This window comes from Pogona vitticeps, chromosome 1, assembly GCF_051106095.1.
Source record: "Pogona vitticeps strain Pit_001003342236 chromosome 1, PviZW2.1, whole genome shotgun sequence".
NCBI lineage: Eukaryota > Metazoa > Chordata > Lepidosauria > Squamata > Agamidae > Pogona > Pogona vitticeps.
Genome location: NC_135783.1, coordinates 251,572,329 through 251,599,165, shown reverse-complemented (window position 1 = coordinate 251,599,165; position 26,837 = coordinate 251,572,329). Strand labels below are relative to the sequence as shown.

Below are 26,837 nucleotides of genomic sequence, written 5' to 3'. Positions count from 1 at the left end.
CGTCCTGATAGAATTGGGGGGTGGGGGCGGAAAAAACCTTAAACTGACCAATATTAATCATCCCCTGCCACCTTCTTTATGATGAGGGACAACCCCTGTATCCGGTAACGCGATCCCTTGACGTCATCAAATGCGACCGGTGAATGGAACGGTCGAAATCTCTGTCAAAGCCAAAGAGAAGCCGTAACTTCCGGGTTCCCGTGGATGACGACGTTTCGTCTGGCCGGGACAGAATGGGCGTGAAGAATGATAAGGGGCGTGGCTGAGGGAGGAGGCGTGCCTTCTCGGCCGGTGGGGCGCGAGCTCATAGGGATCACATGGGCGGGGCCTCAGCGGCGGTAGGCGTGGCTCAAGGGAGCAGGGGGCGTGGCTTTTGCGGAGGCATGTGGCGGGCGACCGCGGAGGAGGGGGGGCCCCGCTGCCTCTTCTCCCTCCCGCTCCCAGTCGCTGCCCTTCCTGTCCAAGCGGGCCCAGCAGACGGCGGTGGGATGCGGAGCTTTTGGGGAGGGGAGTCCCGTTTTCTTCTCCTTGCGGGGGCGCCTTGGAAGTCCCTGGCGTTGCAACCTGTGGGAGCGCTTTGAAGAGGTGATCCGAGCTGCTGGAGGGAAGGAAGGAAAGAAGGAAGCGAAGGGAGGGAGGGAGGGAGGGAGATGGGGGGGGGAGTTGGTGTCCCGGGGCGCCCACTCGAGTTTTCCTAAAACATTTGCGAAGTTTGGGTGGGTGGTCGCTGCGGACGAGTCACGTCTTCTGATTCGGGGGGGGTGTCCTTTCTGGGGGTCAAGTCATCAATCTTGACAGGGCTTTTTGTCCGGGGCTGGCGATGGAGGACTTGGCGCGGGGGGGGGGGTGAGAGGAAAGGCTCGGTATCCCGCGAAGTAGCCCCTCGTCTGCCGGCAAAAGGCCGCCCGCCGCCCTCCCCGGTCCCCGGTCCCTGGCCAGACGGTACCCTCGTCGCCCGCCAGCCGTGGATGTGCGGCCGCTGGAGTTTGCACCCGTTGGCAGAGGTTGGTGGAGTCCAAGCGTTGGCTGGGCTCGGCGTGCCTCCCTTTTTCTCCCGCGGTCTGTAGGGAGTCAGGGAGGGCCGCTTTCCCTGTCCCACCCACCCCCCTCTCTCTTTCTTTCCCTCCCTCCGTCCAGGGGCTAAAAGTGCTCCTCAGTGCCCTTACCATCATCCTATGGCAGCCTTTCTTTCTCTCAGAAAGTGGGGCGGAGGTTTCGGGGATGGCCTGGGGAGATGACCGGCCTGGACATCGGAGGTTTCGGCCTGAAGCCATTCAGGCAGCTGCTGATGGAGCATTTTTCCCCCTGCCTGCCATCGCCTGGAAAGTGTGTCACCGACTCAACTCTAAAAGTAGCATCTCCCATCACAGGTCTAACTGTTAACTCTTAGGATTTGGTTTAAGCCACGCGCTGTTTCTCCTCCGTTTGCAAGGGTCGAAACTAGTGCTGTATTTGAAACGTAATGGCAGGAAAGTATATACAGTACTGAGAAACTGAGCTTATTTTACCTTTAGTTTTGCTCCAGGTTTAAATAGCCTGGTAATACCTAGCCTCTTGAGGAAGGCTTAATTCAAGCAAAGAAATCTAGGGAAGGATTTTTGTTGATTCAAATTACGGAAAAGTAGCTGTGTTAAGTCTGGGGGGAGGGAGTTTTAAAGCCTAGAAACTTGTGGAATGGAGCCCACTTCATCAGGTACATAGAATGTCATCCAGGGTCCATTCTCTGTTTGGTACACAGAAAGAGGTATAGGAAGGAGGGGGAGAGCGAAATTGAGGAAATACAGGCAGTGGGTTATATCCAGACCTGACTCCCCTGCTTCGAAGGACTTTTTCCATTGGTAGAGGGAACTGGGATCCAGCAGAGTCTCCTTAGTGAAGGAAAGAGGTAAGGTAGCAATTTTCACTAATTCTTCTGCACTGCCCAGTGTCATGCATATGGATCTATAAGGTGCTTCAGAGCAGAACATTTGGGGCATAAGGAGCTGTGTGAGGGAGTAGCCTTCTTCCCACTGACCAGCTAATGATTCAACTTGCAATGTGCATAAAACTTAGTTACAGTGACCTATTGGCATTTTACTCAGGAGCAAGGCAAATCATGTAAGTCACCAGCTGATTAATAAGATGCCTGCAAGTGCTGCATTGAGTGCCTGGTTAATTTGCTGCAGTTTGATGCCATGATAGTACTGTACTTAGCTGGAATAAAATATAGGATTATGCCCAGCATTGTTGAAAATATCATGCAGTTGATAAGTGAATTAAGACTCTGTAGTGTGATTAAAAGTCTGTGATCTCAATTAAAGTCACAGATGATGGAAGTGAACTTCTAAACAAAATCTACTCTTTTTTCTGCATTGTCTTTTGCCCTCCCAAACATTATTTCCTAGACACAATAAAGCATCCAGGCCCTCCAACATAATTTGCAGCCCCAGCTCCGATAGGCTTTTTTGTGCCCCAAATGGTTATTCACAACAACAAAGTCAAGCATCCAGTGGTTAGTCTTTTAAATTGGTTGCATCTTCCAAATCCACAGTGTCTAACACCAAAAAATACTTTTTTTTTTTCAAAATTGGAAGTAGACTTGTGGCCAGTTCCATGTTCATTCTTTTTTTAATTTCCTCGTGTGTGTAACATGTAGATGACACCAAGAAAAGAAAATTAATCCTTAGACCCACCTAAGTTGCCCATAAATTGCCACTCTGATCTGTGCTGCTACCTTTCCTATATTCTCTTCATTACCAGGACTATGGCAGCATTAATAGTTGCCTTGGTATAGAATGGTGCCACTCCTGCCTCTGCTATGTTGATCTTGCAGTTGACTCTTATCTGCAGTGCATCAATTGAGAATGGGTTTGCCCTCCGATCTGTTTACTAGAAAGACTCAGGCTCTGTCCAGAGTGGATTTCTTGTTGCCATGCCATATAAGAAGTCTTGTGAAATGCATCTTTGGTCCAAGTCCTTTCAGATAGTGCTTGCTTTCAATTATGACCTCCCTCTTCAAGGGTGTATCAGTCATACAAGCGTAGCCTTTGTCTTGCATGCATGGTTTTGTAATTAACATTTTCACATTCTGTGCCAGAGTCCACAAGATGTGGTCTCCATGACCCTAATGCTGGCCCTCAGCCAAGAGTCTCTACATGCAACTGATGCCAGTTGTTTACACAGAGATTTCTCCTAGACATGAGTTCTGAAGAAATGCAACGAGTACATAGCCTTCAGTTATGACTTTGCCTGTGGCAGGTAGGACATAGGCTACTAAAATTTCTGTTATCTGATTTCGGTACATTTCTGCACAGGAGGGTGAGTTTACATTTGACAGATGGCCAGTTAGGATTGCTTGCATACATAGAAAATATTGTTTCGGCTGCTTTTAACCATTGACATAATCAATTTAACTAAAGTATATCTTGAATCCAGACAGCAAATGACCTTTGTATTTGCATCACGTTTATTCAGAAATTCAATGTGTGCCTTACTTTTGCGCATAATAAAAATATGGAAATAGTGTTAATTTCTCCAGCTGAAAGACTGGTGATTGCACTCTGCCTCCTTTCCAGCTTACTTTCCTTACTTTCCATCTTTGAGGGTAAATCAGTCATATAAGTAAGGTTTTCGCACTCTGCGCCAGGAGTAGACAAAATATAGTCCTTGGGGGCCTGAACATAGGCCTTAGTGCTGTTAGATTTCCATTCTATTATTTAGATTTTGTCTTTTCAAGTTAGGCTTCCAGTTGAGTTCCAAGACCAAATGGTCACTTATGAATAAAGCTGCCATTTGGCAAACAAAATTTTAAAAGACAGCAAGTCTTGTTGGCTGTCCTGTCTTCCATATTTTAATTTTGTTTTTCTTGGAGTATTTGGCTTAGCTGGTTTGCTTGACTCATCTAGAAATCAGACCCTTCTAGGCATATTTTGCCCAAGAGTATCTGTTGTTATCTGTGACATGCTTCTGGACAGATTTCATGGACGGATGCATAGGAGTGTCATGTTCGTAATTTAGTTTCCATAATTTACAGCAGAAGGCACATCTTGGACACGTTACCTTTTTGGACAGGATCTCTTGGAATTCCCTAGCCAGTGTGGGTGCCGAAAGGCTGGGCTTGATGATCTGGCTAATTTCATAGTTTTCATTCTTGGAGCAACTCTGTAAGGGAAGATGAAGAACACTAAAAATAACAAAAACAGAATAATGTGGCACTTTTAAGACTAGCTTCTAAGTGGATTGTACTTCATGAAAGTTCACGCCAAAATAAATCAGTTAATTTTAAAACCGCTCTAAATGCGTTTGTGTTTGATAAGGATGCTGGAACAGATTCACATGGTTGCGATTCTTAAAACCACTAAAAATATTTTACTGAGGGACTCCTTATCACAAATTGAGATTAGAGATCTTTCTGAAAATGATTAGCAAATACATCAAGTCCGGCCTGTGTGAAGGGTGACAGTTTAGGGGTGAGTGTATGAGTTCTATTTTGATGTGTTTCCTAAGGATTTTCAAGGCAAGCATTTTTGCTGGGAGTTTTTAGCCTGTCCTTGTCCCTGCAGAACTATTTTCTCCAGTCTTGTGCCCTGCCGCAGTACGGTCCATGCTCAGATCCCACATCTGCAGGGCACTGGGTTGAGGAAGGCTGCTCTGGTTAGTGACCTATATGGCACCAACACTGTAGCTACCAGAAACCTTGATTACATATATTATGCTATTTAGAGAGAATGTGTGTGTGTGTGTGTGTGTGAGAGAGAGAGAGAGAGAGAGAGGCAACTATCTTGTTCTTTCCCGGAAGCTCAGAAATCCATACAGTTTACATGGACAGCTTGGAAGATGGCACGTTTATATAGTTAGAATGTTAGTTTATACAGTAGCTACATTTTTGCTTGCGGAAAAGATGAATGGGCTTAATCTTTCTTTTAAAAAAGATTTTCAGGCTGTAAAAAATCATGTTGCTGCTTGTGATTTGTGGTGTTATTTTTTTTACTCATTGCAGTCTAGTGGAGGGCCCTTGAGAGAAGAGAAGAAAAATGTGTATCTTCTAAAGACAAATTTCCCCTTCCCATACCTCTTAGCTAAGAGACTTGTGTTGCAGAGTGAGCATGGGTAGAGAGAATACAGCTTCTTTCTATTATGCACAGTATCTTGTGTGAATACAGTGATTGTTAAGTATATGCCTAGAACAAGGAGATCCTAACTCCCAGTTCCTATTTATTGCTGAAAATCAGGAACATACCAGATGATTGGGAGACTCACAGCTGGAGATCCCACAGTGTCTTTAAAAGTTTATAGTATTCCCTGCTCAAATTTGGAACTTAATTATTGAGAGATGAGGACTTAATCCTTTCTTCCTGCTTACAGCAAGCTCTTTCATTCAAAAAGGAGTGCTTCATCTCAGGGATTTCATACCTTTGTGAACCTTGGGATTGTTCTGAGTGACATCTGATAAAGCTTCTTTCTCAAGAAGGTCCTGATTTTTGTCTATCAAACAGATATGCATGATGGCACTTGTCACCTGACTTGCTGTAAGTTGCCCAAACATCTTTTTGAAACTGAAGTTACTGGGCCCTGTGTCTTGCTTCCTAGTTGTCAAGCACAGTGGTTCTTAACCTTTGTTACTTGGATGCTTTTGAACTGCAACTCCCAGAAACCCCAGCCAGCACAGTTGGTGGTGAAGGCTTCTGGGAGTTGCAGTCCAAAACTCCTGAGTAACCCAAGGTTAAGAACCAGTGGTCAAGCACATTGTTAATGTGTGTGATAGAAACCTCACAATCAAGTCTTTAACCAATGGACATATCGGTCATGTTTAGAAATAGCATTTGTGAAAGAATCTACTTTGTATGCACTTGGTACAACTTAAACTTGCTGTTCTTTGCAGCCAGTCGAGGAATAAGGCCTCGAGAAACAGAGCATAGTGTGATGTTTACCGACTAGGTTTTTGGTTACACTGGGCAATACAAGCACTGCCAGAACCTTGGATAGCACACGGATGCTGCCAGAGGCCCTCGTACCACAGAAGGCCAAGCTGGCCCCATCTTTGCTGTCCTTCCACAAGCAGACAAAGACCTTTTTCTCTTCAGGTGGTCTTTCCTTTAAATGACTGGTTGACCAAGGGGATTTTTAAAGGAAGCATTTTATTTTGTGTTTGTATTGTGGGTTTTAATGTGATATTTGTTCAATTCTTTTTTGATATTGTAAGAATTTATTATTTCGTTTTAATTTTGTTTCTTTTAATACTATAAGCCACCTTGGATCCTTTAGGAGAAAGGTTGCATATAAATATATAAATGAATAAGGTGCTGTTGTTCCAGCAAAGGGCTACAGTCAACTTAAGGAGCCTGGTGGAATCTGGCATTTCATTGGCTCTGCTCCACTGACTGCAGCTCTTCAGGGGCTGGGGGTCTGTTCCTGAGATCTCGTATTCTTTTATGGCTGAGGGGCAACAAAAGCTGCAAGGAAGTCATCCTGAAAGTCAGATGTTGCTGAAAAATCTTTGTCTTCAGGGTGGGTAAGTATAGAAATGGGTACAGAGGGTTCCTTTGGAAGTGATCATTTTATTGGATTTTTAAATGTGAGTACCAGAAAAGGGGGAAAGGGATCGAAGGAAAGGGCAGAAGAGGAGTACATGAGATGCAATCATGAATAGACATATTGAGAAGCTATTAATATGTTGCCATAAAATCTGCTTGGAGTTGGCATCTGTAAAATACATGCTTATGTGTAGACAATCGCAGAACAATGGGTGGTATTTTCCCCTCCAAATTCAGCAAATTAATCTTAAAGAAATACCAAAGGCATGTCAAGAGCAACCCACACCATCAGATCCCAATATCGTACATTGTGTCTATAGATATCAACAACTTTTCTAATACACATTAATAGGCCATAATATATCCAGCCAGAAAAGAGACATCCACTTACTGCTTCCAGTGTGGTGCATGTGGCTGTCGTCGTTCGTGCTGCACCAATCACGGAAGTAGCCCAGCCGGGACTTCCCTACCTCCCTCAGCAGCTGAGTGGGGGAGACTTGTCATCTCTCCCCCTTGTGAGATTGGTCAGCAGCGCGGGGAAGCCCCGCTGGGCTACTTCTGCAATTGGCACAGCACGAACGATGATGGCCGCACTGTAGTTGACTCATTTCCAACCTTAGGTAACACAGGTGTTATTGGACTGCAACTCCCAGAAGCCTTCACCACTCGCTGTGCTGGTCAGGGTTTCTGGGAGTTGCAGTCCACATAACCCTATCCTCACCCCATTACAGCAGCTGCACTGACTGCCAATCGATTTCTGGACATAATTCGAAGTGCTGGTTTTAACCTATTAAATCCTAAATGGCTTGAGTACAAGTTATCTCAAAAACCGTTTCTCCTTTTGTGAGCCTGCCCTGGTATTAAGATAATCAAGGAAGGCTTTTCTCAGTCGCACCACCTTCGCAGGCACGCTTGATGGGGACATGGGAGAGGGCCTTCTCTATTGCTGCTCCCAGACTCCGGAACTCCCTCCCACAGGAGGCAGGGCTGGCCCCATCTTTGCTGTCCTTTCTCTTCAGACAGGCTTTTCCTTAGTGACTGGCTTACCTAAGAGTGGTTTTAAAACAGGGTGGTTTATATATATATATATATTTGCATCTAAATCTGTTTTTAGTAATGACATTATTAATAAAATGTTATTACTTCTTCTTTAATATTTTAAAAAATCACTGGTTTTAACTTTTAATGTTGTATATTGAATGATGTAAGCCACCTTGAGTCCTTTTTTAGGAGAAAAGTGGGAAAAATATTTTAAATAAATATAGTTACATAGCTTTATAAAGGCTTTCATGCTCAGCACACAAAAGGCCTGGAATGCTGCTCAGTCTGTGTCATCTTTAGGATGTGGGGCTTATATGTGCACCTAGATCCCATCCTTAGTCCACCCCTGTGTGTGAGCGGGAAGTGATTTGCATAATTTTGTAGTATGGAAAAGAACCAGCAGTAGGTGGAGGTGGCAACAGGAGGCTGGTCTTCAAGATATAATAGCTGCTGCCGTTGTTTGCCAGATGTGACTTGAAGCTTGCACTTGGGCCACCAGTGCTCTGTGTCATAAGCAGAGTGAAAGAGAGAGGTGCTGAACAAGCTGCTGAGGACATACAGTACTCCAACTAGGGTTCATGGGGAGGATGTGATCTCCTGATCTAGGTACGTACTTTTGAGGCTGATAGTTTCAAGCAGAGAGGCAGTTCCACAAGGTACTGAACTGCAACAAGTCAGTACACAAGATTCCTCTTCTTCCACTCTTGCCATTGTGGGCCATTTTGACACCGTCCTGTGGCCTTGCAGCTCCTAAGTAGTAGGGACAGTGTGTTTCAGCTGTTACTGCCACCTGGTAGAGAAACTTCCCTGGGCTGATAGTCCTGACATTGCAGCTCTGAGAGTATTATCTGCCTGGGATATCTCCCTGTTTCCTGATGCAGAGTTTGGAAACTTTCTCCCCCTGCATCTACCATGAGTCCTTGTTGTGGAATTTTGGGAGGCATATAGAAATGAACAACTTTTCCACTCTGCCTTGTACATATAAAACCAGCATTAAAGTGAATACATAAATGCTAGTCGATTAAAAGGAATTAATTGGGAGCTGCATATCAATTTGGTGGAGCAATCAGACTGAAGTATGTTGCAGTTGTTTGACCTGGCTGCAGGAATGCTCATTATCAGAAGAATGGAAGCTGGGAATGGGAAAATATGATGAGATGAAGTACTGCAGCAATTTCCTTTCTGGATTATAGATGGGGAAAGTCCACATGAACACATGGTATGTGAACAGCATATAAAACAAAGATGTTTTGTAGTTCAAAGTTCAAAGTCAAAAGGTTTTATCCGGAGACTTTTCTTTGGAATTGAATTAGGTTTCTTTCCACTTCAAGGCTTCTGTGTATAATTCTCCTAAACTCTTTAAAATCTTCATTGAAAGATGCGTGTGAGATGGGAGTGCAATACAGCATGAGACAAGAATAGCTCTGCTTAGCAGGAACATAAAATGCTCCAGAAAAGACATGTACTATTAATATCAACTAATATGCATGCTTCCTCACATTTGTGTGGCTTAGGATAAAATTTGTTCCATATCATCTCTTCAAGCCAATGTTAAGTTTCATTTTTGAAACTTGTGAAGAGTTGAATTTACAAATCTTTCATGCTTCTAGTCCAGCCTTCCTCAAGCGGGTGCTTTCCAGATGAAGTGGACTCGGGTTCCGTCATTTCCAGTGACAGTGTTTGGCTGGGATTGATGAGAATATGAGTCCCACACATCTAGAGGGCACCAGTATGGGGGCTGCTTTAAACACACATTTGCCTGCTATTTCATCAGACTTCCAAGGGATGTAGCTGCTTTGAAGGAGGCATTGATGTTGGTTACTGTGTTTGTCTAACATTTGAGCAATTATTGAAATCCTGCTTTCTTTTTATAACGGTAGTTAAAACTTCAGATCTTTTACTGTATGTTAGCATTTAGAGACTTTCTCTAATAGTTTCAACTCCCAAAATACAAAGCATCTACAGAAAGTGAAGAGACCTTGAACCAATGAATTGGTTTTTTGTTTAATTCTTTTTTTTAAAAAAAAAATACAGTATTGTAATAATTTATCATTTGGTATTAACTTTGTTTCTTTTAACACTATAAACCTACTGGGCCACTTCTGTTATTGGGAAGGCACGAGCAACATGTTAGCATTTTGAGACTTTCTGTAGTAATTTCAACTCCAAAAATACGAGGCATCTGTAGAAAATGGGAATACATTAAACAAAGGAATTCCTATTATCTAGACTTCTGGATCAGAATACATTCTTCTTGGTCTGAGGAACATCAGATTTTCATGAGCTGCATGTGCCCTTCCTCCAGCAAACATTCCCACCACAATACCTGTTGTTGTTGTTAGATGCCTTTTTCCTCTGGACTGGCTGGAGACATTGGAATTTTTTTGTATAGTTTTGTGTATACAATTTTTTTAAAAAAAATGAATCAAATTGATGGTTGTTGTGGGTTTTTCAGGGTCTTTGGCCATGTTCTGAAGGTTGTTCTTCCTGACAGCAACAGCAATTATCCAACAAACAGCAACAGAGCACAGACAGAGTTCTGCCTCCTGCCCTCTGAAGATGCCGGCCACAGAGACTGGCGAAATGTCAGGAAGAACAACCTTCAGAACACGGACAAAGAGCCCGAAAAAACTACAGCAACTATCCGATCTCAGCCGTGAAAGCCTTCGAGAATACAAGTACATTGAATTGAATTGAGTTTGCTAACTGAAATTGCATAGGGTTTTATGTACTTCAGAGTGTTTCCCTCTTAAAATGCATCTGCAAAGGCAAACAATTATTTTGTACAAAAAATACATATAGACAGTAACGGTACTACCTGCAGAAATAAGCGGAAGTATCAGACAATCCATGGCGTGGTTGGTGGCTCTTGATTTGCCCACAATTGAACTTCTCGTTTGAAATGCAGGCAGCCATTTGTGTGTCAGGAAATGCAGCTGAGGTACTGGGGGGAGCTGAACACTGAGAATGCTGTTCTCCTGAACACATGGCATCTGGGGGTTTTGTAAAGGTTTCTATTTAAGCACTTGGAAATATGTGAATAAAACATTTACTATTCTGGGCCGGCTTTTGGTCTAATGCAAAATATTTTTTTCTTCTCAGTGACTTTTTTTACAGGAAAAATATGCTGATATGGATTATTGTTCTAACAGCAGGTTTTACTTTCGTTTGTTTGTTTGTTTATTATACTGCCCCAATAATGCACATGCACTATGCTGGGTGGTTTACAGTCAGCTAAAACCAATATAAAAATATAATCATCAATATATAAGATAAATGACTTGGGCTTAAGAAAATACTCATCATGGTATAGTGGGTAGAATGCTGGACCCCAGAACTCTGGTTCAAAACCTTGCTCAGTCAGAGTTGCTCATTGAAGGAGAGAAGTACCAATGATAAGCCACTGTTTGAACATCTCACTTACCTTTAAAATTGTAATAGGGCCGTCATAAGTCTGAAGAAAATTGGTGGCACATGGCAGCAATAGTCTGGTTGGTTTCAGCACACAGCAATGTTAATGTTGCTCTGCTAGTTAGGTTTATAAGATTCTGAAGGTCAGCCATGTGTCTATAACCTGGTGCTCTCCAGACATTCTGGATTACAGATCCCATCAGCCACAGCCTGAGTAGGTAGTAGTTGAGGATGATAAGAACTGGGAATCATCATCATCTTAGAACTATATCGCTGGGAGGGACCCTATGGACCATCAAGTCCAGCCCCCGTCAGTAAGGCCCTGTGGAAAATGGAACTCCTAGTGTCTGGCTTCATAGCCAGATAACTGAAAGTACTTTTGCTAACCATTGTTGAGAGATTGCCTTTGAATTTATAGCTTGCGGAATACATACAAACTTTACTTGGGGCCTGCTGGGGAACTAAGCTTTGAGTTGCAGCTTTTAAAGGGTCTGATTTGCAGCAATGTGTGAAAAACAAAGAAGTCCTCATTCCCACATGAAGGGTATGTATTTGCTCTTTCCCTTGGGCTTTTCAGTCATGATTAGGCCCTGGAAGGCAACAGTCCAGTTCCAAGGCTGATTTTCATTCCCTGGAGGTGTTTGTATTAATGGATTGATTGTCTAATAGTGCCTTTAATCCTGGCAGTTCATTTTTCTTTATAATATTCTGGATTGTTTCAGATATACTTAAACCAAGTGACATTTCATAAACAGGAAATGCAACAGAGCCATTTTTCTTAGGAAAGTCTTCACAATGCAAATCAGTCTACCACTGCAGCTCTTGAAACATGTTGGTGAACAAAGCAGTGGTAGTGCATACATGTATCTGTGTGTGCTTACTTGTGCAGGAACCTGGTGGGAGAGCGCATTATTTGGAACGGATTTAAACCCTGGCATATGCAAAGCAGTACACACTGGAGGACTCAGATAAATAGCCAAGGTTTTTATTCCATGGGTTGGTGGTATTGCACTCTTTTGTAGCAAGTCAGGGTCATGGTCTGTTATTTTGTGAACTATTGGTTGTACCTCTGTGTCCCAATCCTAGTGTGAGCTTCTTTGGTTCTTATTCTCCTTTCCAATGTAAAAGGTGAAATTATAAGCATCTCTCAAATTTTTGCCTTTTTAGTGTTTCATATGAGTCTTATCTGCTGTGGAAAGTGTGCCACAGAAACTGATTCAATTACAGAGGATACTGGGATAGGTTCTAGAACAAGGGATGGGTAATATCTGGCCTGCTGGTGGATAAGGGCTGTGGGGACTTTTCTATCTGGCCTGCAAGCTTTTTTTTATGTTATCTCAAATTGATGATAAGGCTTTTATGCCTGGCAAGTTGTTGCAATGAACTGAGCTGTACTTTGCTGCCCCAGGAAGGCTTGCTCTGAGTAGATGTATAGAACTGAGCTGTGTTTTTATGCTCATTCAGATAGTGTCTAAGTGGTTATGAGTTACATTGACTCTGTGCACTTTGCTTTGGCCCCATTTATATCTCAACTTCCAGATAATCTCACCTGGATGATTGAGAATCTTCACAGATATATTCCCAAATAAAAATGGGGCCCTAAGGTTGAAATCATTTGCTCATTATTTGTTTGCCATGCATGCCTTACTTTTGACTTAAGTAGCTGCCCTAGAACACAAACACTGCTCTCTGGCAGCTATGTGTTGTGGAGGAAGAGGGTGATCATGAGGCATACTATCTTTTCAGCGGTCTTCAAAAAATTACTTTTTAGGACTTTAGCTCTCAAGATCCCCCAGCCAACATGGCCATTTTCTAGGACTTCTAGTTGGGAAAAAGTAACCTTATTTCTGTTTTTAGGCATAGCTATTTCTATTTTTATATATATATAATTTATTTTTAGCATAGGGTAACAGGAAAGAAAAAGGGATTGAGGTTAAGGGGAAGAGGAGAAACAATGACATACTAACATCCATTCTATACATATTGCCATATCAAAATTCCAAATTGCTCTTTTTACTATTTTCTGCCTTCCAGATTTAAGTTCTCATTTTAATGCATTTTCTTCAAGCGATGTCTGATGACTCAAACCATTTGTAGAATAAGTCCCATCTTTCGGTTGCCTTTTGTAGAGGACAGTCCTTCATCACTTCTGATAAAATGTCCATTTCCGCTGTTTCCCGTATCTTCTCTATAAGATCTTCTTGTTTCGGCACCGTTGGACTTTTACAATTTTTGACATAAAGAATTCTAATTGCAGTAACTATGTGTATAACTCTATACTCCTTTGCCTTATCTATGTTATCGGGTATCATACTCAATAAAAACAGTTCTGGGGTTAACAAAGCAATATTTGTTGCAGCACAGCATGCACTCTTTTCCCATACTGTTTTGCTACTCTACATCAGTGGTTCTTCACCTTTTTGAAAGAAACACCCCCTTGAGCCATTGAGGAAGTTATCATTGCCCCCCTCCCCGCAGCAGCGGTGGCGGTGCCGCAGGGAAGGGGGGCCATGATAACTTCCTCAATGGCGCTGGTGGCGTGGTGGCAGCAGCACTGATGGCATCACATCCGCTGCCAGCAACAGCTGCTCTGGATCCGGCAGCATGGGGAAGGGTGGCGATAATATCTTCCTCAATGGTGGCAGTGCAGTGGCTTCATCACCCCCCATCACCCCCTTCTGTTTCTTCGCCCCCACGTCACCCCTTTTCATTCCATCGCCCCCCTGAAAAATGAAACCGCCCCCTGGGGGGGCAGTATCGCCCAGGTTAAGAACCACTGCTCTACATGAACTCCACATATGATAATACCTTCCCACATGTGCTTCACATTTCCAGCAGACATTTGATACATCTGTATACATCTTCAACAATTTTTCTGGAGTCATATGCCACCTGTAAAACATTTTATATATACAGTGGTGCCCCGCATATCGACGTTAATCCGTTCCAGGATTAACGTCGCTATCCGGATTCGTCGCTATGCGGGGGGAACCCATATGAACGCATTAAACTCAGTTTAATGCATTCCTATTGGGGAAAAACTCACCGCTAAGCGGGAATCCTCCATAGGGCCGCCATTTTCGCCACCTCGGTAAGCGAGGAATCGGCGCGAAAACGCTACGGGTGGCCATTTTGTTGATCCAGCGGCCATTTTGGAACCACCGATCAGCTGTTTTCTAAACATCGCAATGTGAAGATCGGTAAGCGAAACGCTTAACGATCATCGCAATGCAATGTTTTGCCACCTAAAACATCGCAATGTGATCGCATTAGCGATCACAAAAACGCGTCGCTATGCGGATTTGTCGTTAAACGGTGCACTCGTTAAGCGAGGCACCACTGTATTCTCTTTAAAATTAACCAATCTTGTAAGCTTTATATTTTTTTGCCATATTTTCAACCATTGATCAAATTTGTAGGCATAGCTATTTGTCAGTTCTGTTTGTTCCACTGAAAAATCCATGATAAATTTGGAAGAAACTCTGGGCCACCAGTCCAGAACACATACGGGAACCTCCCTGTTCTATGTTTTGGAACCAAGATTACATGTCCATTCAGAGTGTTGTTGTAAATCATATAGAAAGAAGGTGTTTATACAAATCTCTTGATGCCGCTTGCCCAGCAACTGCTGATCTCTGTCTCAGGGCAGAAGAAAACATTATAGATAGGTGTTCCTTAACTGCTGAAAGTTTCTGAGTACACAGTAGGAGCTTTTCTCATCTCACATAATTAACAGATTAGTTTGCTTTGTTTTGTGATCAGTCTTTAGAAGGGAAATACAGGATTCCTTTGAAGTCTGATTTGTCTGACAAAGCTGTGGTTGAGGCAGTCTTTGTTGTCTGAGAAATTAGACCATCACCATGCTTTCATCTCTAATTACAGGCCTCTATCTATAATGTCCTGTTTCTGTCCTTAGTGTAATGGCTGCATGTTCCTGTGACCTAGGCTGCCCTTAGTCTCAAGAGAGAATAGTAAGACATTTCTGTTAGTTAATACTTGATGGCCTTGTGCTGCAATTGCTGTGGGAACAAAGCCACAAAAAAACAATATAATAATAGAACATTGCAAGCGTCTAGAGGTCTGAATAGGAACATCATTTGAATTCAAAACTATTCCCAAGAATGAATGCATTTGTGAATGGTATCGGTATAAGAGGAAACGACTGGTGTGGAGGAATAAGGAAGATAAAGCAAAAGAAAATGTGGTCGGATGGTATGATTTGCTGTCTGCATGTGGAAAGTATTGATTTATTTAGGGTGTCAGACGAAGTCTAGAAGAACTTCAGCGGTGAAGTTCCAGGAAGTTTCTCCTTATTGCTAGGAGTGATCAGGCCAGTCTCTGTGTGCTTTGGAGAGTGCTAAGTCATTGGGTGACATTGAGAAACCGTATTGAGAAGAACTTGGAAATGTGATTAGAAGACGTATGCCAGTATCTTCAGTCAAAAATAAAATGTACAAGGCTGCAAAAGACAATATGATTATGCATATAAATGCAATAGACTATGTCTAGATGGGCGGCATATAAATGCAATAAATAAATGCAATAAATAAATAAATAAATAAATAAATAAATGCACTAATCTTTGCATAGTATGCTTTTTCCATACTCCTGTGTTTGGTTGGCAGCCTGTCACTCTCTTAGGGCCTAATCACATGGGCCATTTGAATCGCTTCAATTTCCTATTTCATTTATACTGTTCTTTCAGGTTTTGCCAGTTACGTGTGCCATCCTAATGAAATCAACTCAGATTTGTGTTCGGTTTTAGGAGCACATTGCTGTGAGATTACTTTATATTTAATTTTAAAAAAAACCTAAATGATATGTATTGCTAAAGTAGCATCTAAATTTGTGTGAAAAACTTTAGAAGGCAGTATTGGAAGATGTTTCATAATTGAAGGTTTCCCTTGGTAGTTCTTCAGTTTCAGGGTACTCTGTTTCTCAAAGTACACTAGATGGAGTGTTTTCTCCTTATTGACAAGGGAAGGAAGGAGTGGGATGCATGCTACAAGGAAGTGATTCCCTGGTAAACTCTTGGGGGGGGGGAGAGAATACTAAAACATTGTTTAGCTTGGGGGGGGGGAGTAAAAAAGTACGGCAGCCATGCAGTGCCCATGGTGCCAAAAACACAAGTGGGTGCACAATAAATCAACGGCAGTGTTCACGCACACCAAACCGATGTGGATATGCCAGCAAGGTTGGAAAAAAATTGATTGGTTGACCAAATGAATCAATTTTACATGTGTGGTGTATGAACGGATATTTATAAAATGATTTAAATAATGGCAGAATCGATATAAGTGTAGTTCCTATAATCCATGTGAATACATTCTTATTTGTGTGTAAGAGAGAGAACAATCGGGAGGAGGGGACTTGCTGCAGAAGTGGATGCTCAAAAGATGGTGTGGAGAGGAGATGTAGAGTAATGATTTACAAGCAGCATAGTTGCTTGTAACAAGCTACATTATTCTGGTAACAAAGCCAGAATGAAGTCTGGAAATAACATTTTAGTGAGGTAATGACTCAGATCTGCTACGTGCATTTGAAACCTACTTTTAAAAGCCATTTTGATAGGAAGTTATTCAGGTTTTATAGCAGCCTCTTATTAACCGTATTTCACCATCAGCAGCAAAATTTATTTATTTATTTATTTATTTATTTATTTATTTATTTATTTATTTATTGAGCTTATATGCCACCCGTTTAGGCATAGTCTATTCTGGGCGGCTCACAAAACATGTAATAAAAACAATTAATATGAAATAACAGATTCCAACATTAACACGAAAGCAGAATAGATAAAGATAAAGAAAGAGAATTACATAGTGTCCGGAGGGAAGGCCTGTCTATATAACCAGGTCTTGAGTTGGTTTTTGAAAATGCCCAGCAAGGGGGCCAGACAAATTTCGGGGGGGGGGGGGGGAGAAGCATGTTCCAGAGCCTGGGAGAAAAATAAGAAATGCAAAGAGTTATTTTAAAAACATTGTTAACAATTTACAGCAATTATTTATTTTTTTCAACACTATAACAAGTAACGAGTTACTTTTGAAAAGTAATTTTCCAGAGTCTGGCAATTTGCCCAGTCTATCCTGGAATCCAGTGTTATTGCCTGTTATATTTCCCCAGTACACAAACTGTTTCTCTGTAGGACTAGAAAGGCTGATTAAATCATGTACAGTATTTTAAAAATAATCCATTGGCAGCAGTGACAGATGTTGCTTAGTATTTGTAGGCCTGAGCTACAGTATACAACCAAAAGATTACTGATTGGTTTGGACTTTTTTTGTGTGTGTATAAGAATGAAATCTTTCTGAAACCTGTTCTGCATCTTTCTGCTACCAGTGGAGGCCACATTAAACACAGATTTGGCAGCAGTGGTGTGTTACACTCTGCACAGAATTGGGAAATGTTTTGTGCTGTTAGTAGATTCTACAGAGTTGAGACAAATTCCTGCATGCTTCTTTGGATTCTTGTTTAGCACTGCTTGCAATCTCACAGAAGGGCACCTCTTAGTGTAAATATTGATTCTGTTTCTTCCTGAAGAAGTTATGATTCTTCTGTTTGCTGTGTAGGAATGTCTTATGTTAGAAAATGCATATCAGGCTCTTGAAGTTATACTTCCAGACTTGACCAAGTCTTGTGATTTTTATTTTGGACATGTTGATGTTATATTACATTCAGAAAAAAGAGCAACACTTATTCATAGTATAAATGCTTTTAAAAGGTCATACACGTTAATGACATCTTGAAAACAGAAGCAGTTTCCGTATATGACCCAATATTTTCCTGAAGTGTTTGTGCATATTGGCGTTTATTTACATGTCATACTAAGCCACTATGCCTAAAGCTGGTGCTTTAGCCACAAAGAGTCCAGCAGATAATCAGATAAACCACAATTTCTTTTCCTCACACACATATAGCAGTTGTTTCTTTTCCTCACTTCTAGTCTGTTTCTGTCCCATTCCTTTTGTCAGGCCCTGTTTATGCATCTGGGAACACAAACCAGGAACAGGTCATGCTTCTGGGTTCAGACCTAGAAATAAACCATGGTTTTGCCAGAAGTCGGTATTGGTAAGATAAAAATAGGCATGGCTTGTAATGGATAGAGGTTTCTGACAGGCTAATAAACCACACATTATTCAAGAGGTTTGATTTTAATATGGTACCAAGCATGGATTCAGGAAACGTCAGCCTGGTTGATTGTTACGTATAGAGATGGGGATGAATATAAAAATGGATTGGCTTTTTCGACGAAAATAGCTGATTCATTAAATATTCATCTCTTCATATCCGTGAGTTCCAGAGACCCCCATGAATATGAAGGGACAAATATTTACCTTTTTTTGTCCTTCGTATATTTTTTTAAAAAACTATTCTGCCTACCGGCTGCCGATCAAGTGATTGGTGGCCGATAGGCAGCCACCCATCTCCACAGCCTACCCCCACCTCCTTCTTCTCCCTACCTTAGCCCCCCACACCCCCACCAACACCCCCGTACCATAATCGCCTCTGCCGCCAAGGCAGAATGTTGTTGTTGATGATGATGTTTTTGGTAATAGGTAGGGGGTGTCGGCAGGGGTGAGGGGGTGGAGGGTGGGGGACGGCGGCGCAGTGGTAGTGGGGTGGGGGCAGTGGGGGTGTTTTTTTAATAACCCCCAACGAATCAACGAATAACTGTCATTCATCGCTTCATGGGGGCAACTTCATGCTTCATGAGTCGTCAACTTTTGACGACTCACAAAGCAGGATGAGTCACCAAAATGGCGAGTCGTCCCCATCTCCAGTTACGTATAAACTCAGCAATTACCTTTATCGCAGGACCTTAAGAATTGTAACACTTTAAAAGTTTCTGGGGTTCATATGCCCATCTGTGACACAGAGGAAGGAGGATTACAGCATTACAAACTCAAGTTCACTGCCATGGCTGTATTCCTATCACCTTCCTATCCTGTCAATGTTCATAGCTTTTTAATGCTTATAATAGCCTTTAGCACAGTCCACCTGGAGATGAGAGTGGAAAAGGAGAGCTGTAACAAACAGCTGGACGAATCTACATTTGTCAGACAAACATTTCTGGAAAGCATTAAGTTGTTATTTTTCTTTTGACAGATATATCACTTAAAGTCTAATTGACTGATGCTGGAGAAGACCATCAGAGAAGCCCCCTCCCTTTCAAAGGCAAGCTTTCAAGATGTGGGCAACTATTGTGTTTTTCCTCCTGATTTCATTGTGTGTGTCTGAAAATGGGAGTGCCATCTTAAAGGAGAATGGAGTCCAGATAACACACGTGCATCTGTTCAGTAGCCTCAAACACTGTGAACAAGCTTGCAAAGGTCCAACAGCGTCAGGTAAGGCTGCCTCACTTTACTGTGTTTTCCTTTGTGGGAGAAGTCTTCTGCAGACATAACTATGCAGCATTTGCAGTTATGGCTTCTTTATGCAGTAGCTAAACGGCTTCACAGCTTCAGTTAATTGAAAACAGAGCAGGGACCAGCCTGACTTTTACAGCCCAGGAAGCACAGAAGGGTCTTTGTGCATACTGTAGTAGAAACTGTTACATTACTTAGCTCACTCCACAACCGGATGTCTGAATTTGGTGACGTTTCACATTCCTGTGTGCCCTTGTTGCCCTATTACCCAGATCCCTTGAGATCTTGGGAAGTACAGGGACTCAAATTTGACCTGGACTTCAAGAGTCACTTCATCCAACCACCCCTACCACCCCTTTTGCAACTCGAGGATGCTGAGCATCCTGAAAGTCTCATCGGTTTTCTTCTTTAAAAGCCTTGAGGGAAAAACATTTCAAGTGTTCTGGAGAAGCTTTTCACATTGGCTTGCCTAGGGGTGGAGAAGCACTTGCCCTCCGGATACTGCAGCTCTTGTCATCACCAATCAATGGTCATACCCAGTCGAGATTGATGGGAATTGCAGTGCAGCATCAGCGGGAGCCCCATAGCTTTCCCATCTTCGACTTTGCTTATATGGCTATTCCTGTATATGTAGCCAGTTGCTAACTTATAGGTGGTTGTAGTTTCATTCTCTTTTGCCAGTTTCTTTAATCATTCCTCTTCACTTAGTCTTCTTAAACTAAACATGCTCCAATTTCTCATTATGAGAAACACGTGACAGTATTTCCCCAATGCTTTAGTTTTAGGCCTTTTCTATATCTTGCTGCCCGAGGTCAAAACTGGAAGTACCTGGGGTATCTTCGGAGGCTCTGCATGCAAAGCATGGGCTCTGCAACTGAACTCCTTTAGCTGCTTCTTGCCCGTAGCTGAAATATAGTGAGCTCTGAAAATGTTGGTCCTGCTAACAGAGTTTTATCAAAGTATAACTCTGGATCCATTCTTTCTCCTCTAGCCCTTTTCTTTTTCTCTAACTGTTTTGAAGGAAAGTTCACAATATTATTTCAGTCTGATTGCTGTATTGTCCTATTCTGATAATGGGGGGAAAACTAAGAGACTATCCATCACAAATTTTCTAGCTTTAATCTACAAGCAGGACTTGCAAAGAGGAACATTTTAATTCACACCAAAGTGGACCTTCTGGTAAACAAGACTTGTTGAACAGAGCTTGTCCATAAGGAAGGACTTTGCTGGATAAATGTTGCAATCTACTGTATTAAGTATTGTATCGAACCTTAATTTAATTCCACTTTTGATGAATTACAAGGGGTGAGGGAGGCAGAGTCCCTCAGAATTGCCAATAAGCCAAAGACCTGAAAAAATAATCATTGCTTAACTTCACTAATAGATAAATTCCAGCCCAAGGTAGATCAGCTTCTACCAGCTTGATTCCTCAGGGATGTTTTTGCCTGCAACTCTCATCTGTTCCAGCCAGCGTGGCTAATGATTAGGGGTAATGGGTTTTGGAAGGTTAAAAAAAGTCTGTGGTAGATGAGACTTATGCATTTGCTTTCCCTCTGATGTTTTAGGGAGTCGCTACTGCTGGTCGGTGCTGTATCAGAACCGCTGTGTCCTCTTGCGCTGTCCTCAGCTGAATGTGTGCCAGAATGCCAGCACACAGGATATTAAAGAACTCATGGGAGGTAATTTAGTTTCAGTAGAGCAGGATTTTGATTTAAGCTCCCATCATTGCCATAAATATAAAAATAAATCAAACTTTTCAATCACAAGGAAAAACAGATTTCCTCATGTTTTAGTGGTAACAGATGGGCAGTGACTAACATTCTCTCTAAACTGCATGCACGCAGAGCTCCATCGAGGCTGCACATCGGCAGCTGGTGTTCTCACTTGTATAGTTCCAGTTTCGGCTGGAGTGCTGCCCTGCCCACACATAGACAGGGCGAGGCTCCCGCGGAGCGATGCCAAAAATTAGAGGGAATGTTGGGCCATTGACTGTAGTCTCTTGTTGATTGGTTGTTTATGCAAAGCAAGAAAACTACGAACTCTTTGGGTAAAACAGCTGCTTGATGTGATTTAAGATAAAACCTCAAATAGTCTTACGATGTCTTAATGGTTAACCATTTTTATTTGCTCTAAGCTTTCATGGATGCAAAAGTGGGCACTGCAAAGAATATTCTGGGAAGGGTAATCTGTGCACCATGATGATAATGCCTCTTTTCCCTTCTCATCATAAAACAGATTTCTGATGGGTCCAAATGGGTCTAAATCAAGGACAAGGAGGAAAGATGCCAAATTCTTGAGCTTACTCAAACAGAAGGATGAGTTTACAAAGAAAACTTTGTCCTAGATGATTTGGTCCTAGTGACTGCCAGTTACTAAATTCCCAATGATGATTTGAATGTGCAGTTAAAGACAGCCCTCTTAAAAAAGACCACATCTGACCTACTAAGAAGTGCAAAGTAGGTAAAGTGGCATTTCAGGCCACTTCATAGTGTGCCTTTCTTTAGGTTTTGCTGGTTGGGCATCCATGGAGGCTTTTTTTTTGTGCAAACCCCAGATCGATTGTATGCTGCAACAACACTCCCAACCAAAAGCAGAAGTAATTTCTTCTCAGTTAAAAATAAACTACTTTCTTTTTAAAAAAATAATAATTTAGGAGGTGGTCAATGTATTTGCGAAGGCTTTCACGGCCGGGATCTAATGGTTGTTGTGGGTTTTTCGGGCTCTTTGGCCATGTTCTAACGTTTTGCCAGTCTCTGTGGCCGGCATCTTCAGAGGAGATGGCAAAACGTTAGGAAGAACAACCTTCAGAACGCGGTCAAAGAGCCTGAAAAACCCACAACAACCAATAATTTAGGAGATTTTCTGTTTTTGTTTTGTTGTCTTTGCTTTGTATTAGAAGACAGTTGTGCTTCTTTGAGGCTTCTAAAAGTTTAATCCTTTTTTAAAAAACAACAAAATATGGGAAAGCTTGAGGGAAGTGTCTCAGAACAAACTTCAGGGGCTGTGTGTAGCCTGCACATTGTGTGATTTCTATCTTTGAGATATGAGCAGGAAATGTAATTCTGACGCTATGATTTGTAACAAGGTCTGCCAAGGATGGGCACCTGCAAAGGCCTGTGGGTACCAGAAAGTCCCACTAAATTAAGTTCCAGGCTTTATGGAAGTCCTTCATTTTAGGAGATCAGAGAAAGGAATGCATTAAGTGCACTCTTGCTGTGACTGGGAGAGTCTCTTGGATTATTTGATGGGGCAGATGTTGCATATCTTCTGCTCATAGTCTTGTCAAAACCTGGAGGCAATCTTGACTCAGATTCTTTAAGATACTTTGTCTTGTGAAGGAAGTGGAATTCTGCAAATATGGAACTGTATATTTTTGAAATCACTTGTCTCAATTTAAAAATGCCACTTCTATTGGCCCTTTGCATTATGGGATTGTTCATTTGTGTCTTTGCCTCCCTATTTCTCCTGGAGAAAGGAGGAAATCCTGACATTAGTATTCTGTTGGCTGTTGAGCCGGAAATCCGAGGCCGAGTGTGTAATCAGAGTGGTTTTAGCCATCAGTAGCTAACATTGGATTTAACAGCAATGGGCCTTCTGTTGTAATTCAAAGTGACACCAGAACAAAGTGGAGCATGTCAGGAAGTGGGAACTGTCTTGTACAGTGTGTGTGAGAATACTACTGTACATGTGGTTACTTTTCATGGTTGTTTCTGGTCTTCAAAGCACTTTTCATGGACTTAGGAGCCATGTGAAATTGAACAGACTCTTGCAGCCGAGAGCCACTAGTACTGATGAGAAATAAGGGTACTGTATATGTTTTTCTTTTTAAAGAGCAAATTTCTTTCACATGTTTAGATTAATTAAATTATGATGTTCTAAACATTCCTATTTACATGTATTTTGAGGGTGAACTGTAAAAAAGATGGGCTCCCGATGCCTCAGGGCTCAGAAATGCTGGGTCTAGTCCAAGGGTTGGAAACTGTGAACCCTCCAGATGTTGCTGAATAACTACTCCCATCATTCCTTATCATTAGATGGTCTGGTTGGATGAATCGGAATGGGAGTCCATCAACCTCTACAGGGTCATAGATTTCTCATCCTGTTCTAGTTTCCTACATTTCCTCTGGTGCAAAGCCCAGCAACCACCTTCCGATTAGTATACCTCATTGATATGCCTTTGGTATTTTTTTTACTGTGCAGAAGCATGTGTGAAAGGAATGAAAACTCCTTTCATATAGATAAATAACAGTGCCTGTGGTCTTTTAGGCACCCCAGATTTCTGGATTGCAATCCATGGGGGTGCTGCATTTTGTTGCTCTCTCTTTAGAACATATTCATAACTTTGCTTGTGCAAAACTGGTTTTTAAGGTTTTTAGATTTTATAAATACGCCAGACTGTACAATTTTCATATGCTGAGTTATGATGGAAGCATTTAATGTCCTAAACCAGGAAAATAATCTTGGGTTTACTATGAAAAGGTACTGCATGTCAAATTTCATGGTTTTTTCCAATTTCATGGTTTTTCCCTCCAAGAGAAGGAAGCTTGGAGATGGGGAAGGAGGAATTTCTTTCCTGGTAAACGGGTGTAAATCTTATTAGTGGGAATCCACTGACATGACTTTATAAGTGTACATTTCTGCTGCTTGTTACTTTAGGTTAGTGTAGACATTTCTCTATTTCACACAACTGTTTACCGGTAATTCAGCATATGAAAGCAAATGCTGGCTTTTTAATTTGCATCAGCTCACTGCTGAAATTGATGATGGTGTAGTTATGCCAGTATAATTTTTCAACTAGATTCTGTCCATCATGTTTATTCAGTGACTCCTTCATTGTAAGCAAACTGGAGTTAGCGACACAAACATAAATTGCCCTGCATGTATAGCTCTTGAGACTCACATCTGGTAGCCTTTGGGGAGCCTACTTTTTATCATGTCTGTCTGTTTGTTTGTTTTTAAGAATATATGATCCGTAAAAGAAGAGACCATGATACGTCCAATCATGAAAATGATACAGCAAGTACAGAGAAGCCAAATACAGAGCTGATGAATAAGACAAATACAGAAGTGCCTCTTTCATCAAAAGCGCAAGCAAAGACAATAGCAGGAAATATTGCAGTCAACACAATAACTGCAACTACAACCATTGCACAGAAAACTGCCACTACCATCTCACAAGTTAGAGCAGGAACAATAGCCATAACCAATAACAGTAATAAGAGCATAACCACAGCCAGTAAGGAGCCAGCTGTTAGTACTCCAAACAGGACGTCAGTTTCCAGCATCCCTCCTTACTCCACATCTTCCCTGTCAAACAGCACAGATGTGAGTGTTAAAACGACAACAAGTCCAGGAAGGGCTCAGGGCAGTAATTTGACTTCTGGAATAACTGGGAAAATAACAACAACAGAAGCTCTTCAGAGAACTACTGTTGCTTCTTTGTCCACAATAACAAAGCATTCAGTACTTTCCACCTCCCTGAAACTATTCCTTCCATCTGCCACTTCTGTTCCAATTACCTCTGTCACCACTGGAAGAAGCTCAAAACCTGTAAGCTTCTCTACCACTGCTGTGACCCATAGCCCCTCAACATCAGCAGCTGTAAACATGACTCTAACAGCTACTGGGTCAGCCATAACAACAGCATCCCCTACACCAACAAACCCAGCTGAATACATACCTGTTGTGACAGGCAGAGGCGAGGGTACTTCTAACAAGGTAACTCCGACAGTCTTGTCCAAGAGTGTGGAAAGTCCCACTACTACTGCATTTACACCGTCTACCAGTCAACTGGCAATGACAACAACTCATGGGAATCCCCTGGGAACATTTTCAACTAAAAGCCCAACAGCTTCATCCAAAGCCATAACTGTAAAACAAGACAAGCGTCAGCCGGACGTAGGTGTTGTGAGTAATTTTCGGCAGGTAGATGTCAGTTTGCTCTTTGCTGTGCTCCTCTTTGGAGTCCTATTTTTTATAACAATTGTAGTCTTGTTTGCCATTCAGGCCTATGAGAGCTACAGGAAGAAGGACTACACTCAAGTAGACTACCTAATTAATGGGATGTATGCAGACTCAGAGATGTGAAAGCAATCAAGGGGGAAAGGAAGAAGCTTAGTCCTTACAGCTGTTATCGAAGGATGTACAGAACCTTGTATGACTTGTCTTTCCATTCTCAGTTCCGCCTATAGGACCAACTGAAAGTGCTTCCAAATTACTTTTGGTGCAATGTAGGAGAAATGCCATGTATTGTACTTTTAAAAGTATTTTTGTAACTCACAGGTTGCCATGGATCTACTGTTTCTCCAATTGTGCTATTGCTTCTGTTGTGCTATTTTTATTTGCCATTGCAAAAGGGTGTTAAAGCTGATGGCCACCCCCTCAGAGGACCAGCTTCCTTCCTACGTTTTGTCCTTCCTAAGGTTCTCTTAAAGCTCCACCACTTCCCATGGGATAGATGGTAAAAACGGGTGTCTCCAGGTGGACTTAACTTTTTTTTAAGCATTCCTAACACCTGCAGGTGTCATAGAGACTGTATCAACGGCTGCTAATTCCAAATGGCGGACCAAGGACTGTCAATGTTAGTACAGGTGACCCAGACCAAAAGAGTGCCAAGAACAAACAACACCTCCCCCCCCCACACCCACACCTGTACAGAGGTTTGGATCTTCTAGTTATGGTACGCTTTAATTCATTTGCAGGTACAGTGGTAAGCCAATCACGAGAGAAGCTGCTGGCTCAGGATGCAGTGAAACAGTGATACTTGTTCACATGTTTAGAAAGAGTCTTAACAGCTTTGAATGAAAAAAATTCCCTAGAATTACTAAGTACTCCTGTGGCTCCCTGTTGGGGGTAATGTTAGTAGAGCAATCATGTTTTTCAGTAGCCTCCTTGCTTGTTAAAAGAAATGTGCATAATAGACTCTGTTAATGCAGTTCAACTTCCTAATCATGGTGGTTCTTCCATGAGGGGCTTGTGCACCTTTATATGATTTTATTTTTGTACTCACTCATTTAATAAAAGAGGCCTGGAAGGCACACACAGCTGTACATTGATTCTATTTTTCCCATCTCAGCTTTTTCAGTTTCAGATTGAGAAGACTGATAACCAGGATTCACAACCTGAATCCTTTATTTCTTAAAGTTCTCGACATTCCTGTCAATGTGATAAAATTCTGCATTTTCCACTTTTTTTCTCCTTGTTTTTTTTTTCCTAGCCACAATTCATCTCAGTTCAGTGAATTGTTCTGTAGGCATTTAAACCACAGGCCAAAGTGTGTACAGACAGAATCAGATTTTAAAGTTTGTGGGGCAGGTTGTTTGATCCATAATCTGAATTTGGTCTGTTGACTCTGACTGTAGAATAGGTTCCAGGATGGTGGTGAATAGTTCATGTGAGCCTACAGAATAGCATATATTATGTAAAGACAATCTCATGATTTAAAAAAAATGGCTGTGAAAAACTGCTTTTTGCTTAAGATGTGGCGGTAAGGCCATTAACACCCACT

General features: G+C 41.9%; 1 protein-coding gene across 3 annotated transcripts; it reads left to right on the top strand.

Moving 5' to 3' along the window:
* The first annotated feature begins 408 nt into the window (after positions 1–408).
* On the top strand, positions 409–26,373 carry C1H11orf24 (chromosome 1 C11orf24 homolog). 3 transcript variants are annotated; one of them, XM_020784178.3, is made up of 4 exons: positions 409–585; positions 19,071–19,309; positions 20,896–21,009; positions 24,291–26,373. In XM_020784178.3, the coding sequence occupies exons 2-4, from the start codon at positions 19,153–19,155 to the stop codon at positions 25,415–25,417; spliced, it is 1,398 nt and encodes a 465-aa protein (XP_020639837.3). In that variant the 5' UTR covers positions 409–585; positions 19,071–19,152; the 3' UTR covers positions 25,418–26,373. The 3 variants fall into 3 exon arrangements, with proteins under 3 accessions (XP_020639837.3, XP_078239771.1, XP_078239770.1); XM_078383645.1 differs by lacking the exon at positions 409–585 and adding an exon at positions 1,199–1,370; XM_078383644.1 differs by lacking the exon at positions 409–585 and adding an exon at positions 3,110–3,237.
* The last annotated feature ends 464 nt before the right edge of the window (positions 26,374–26,837 follow it).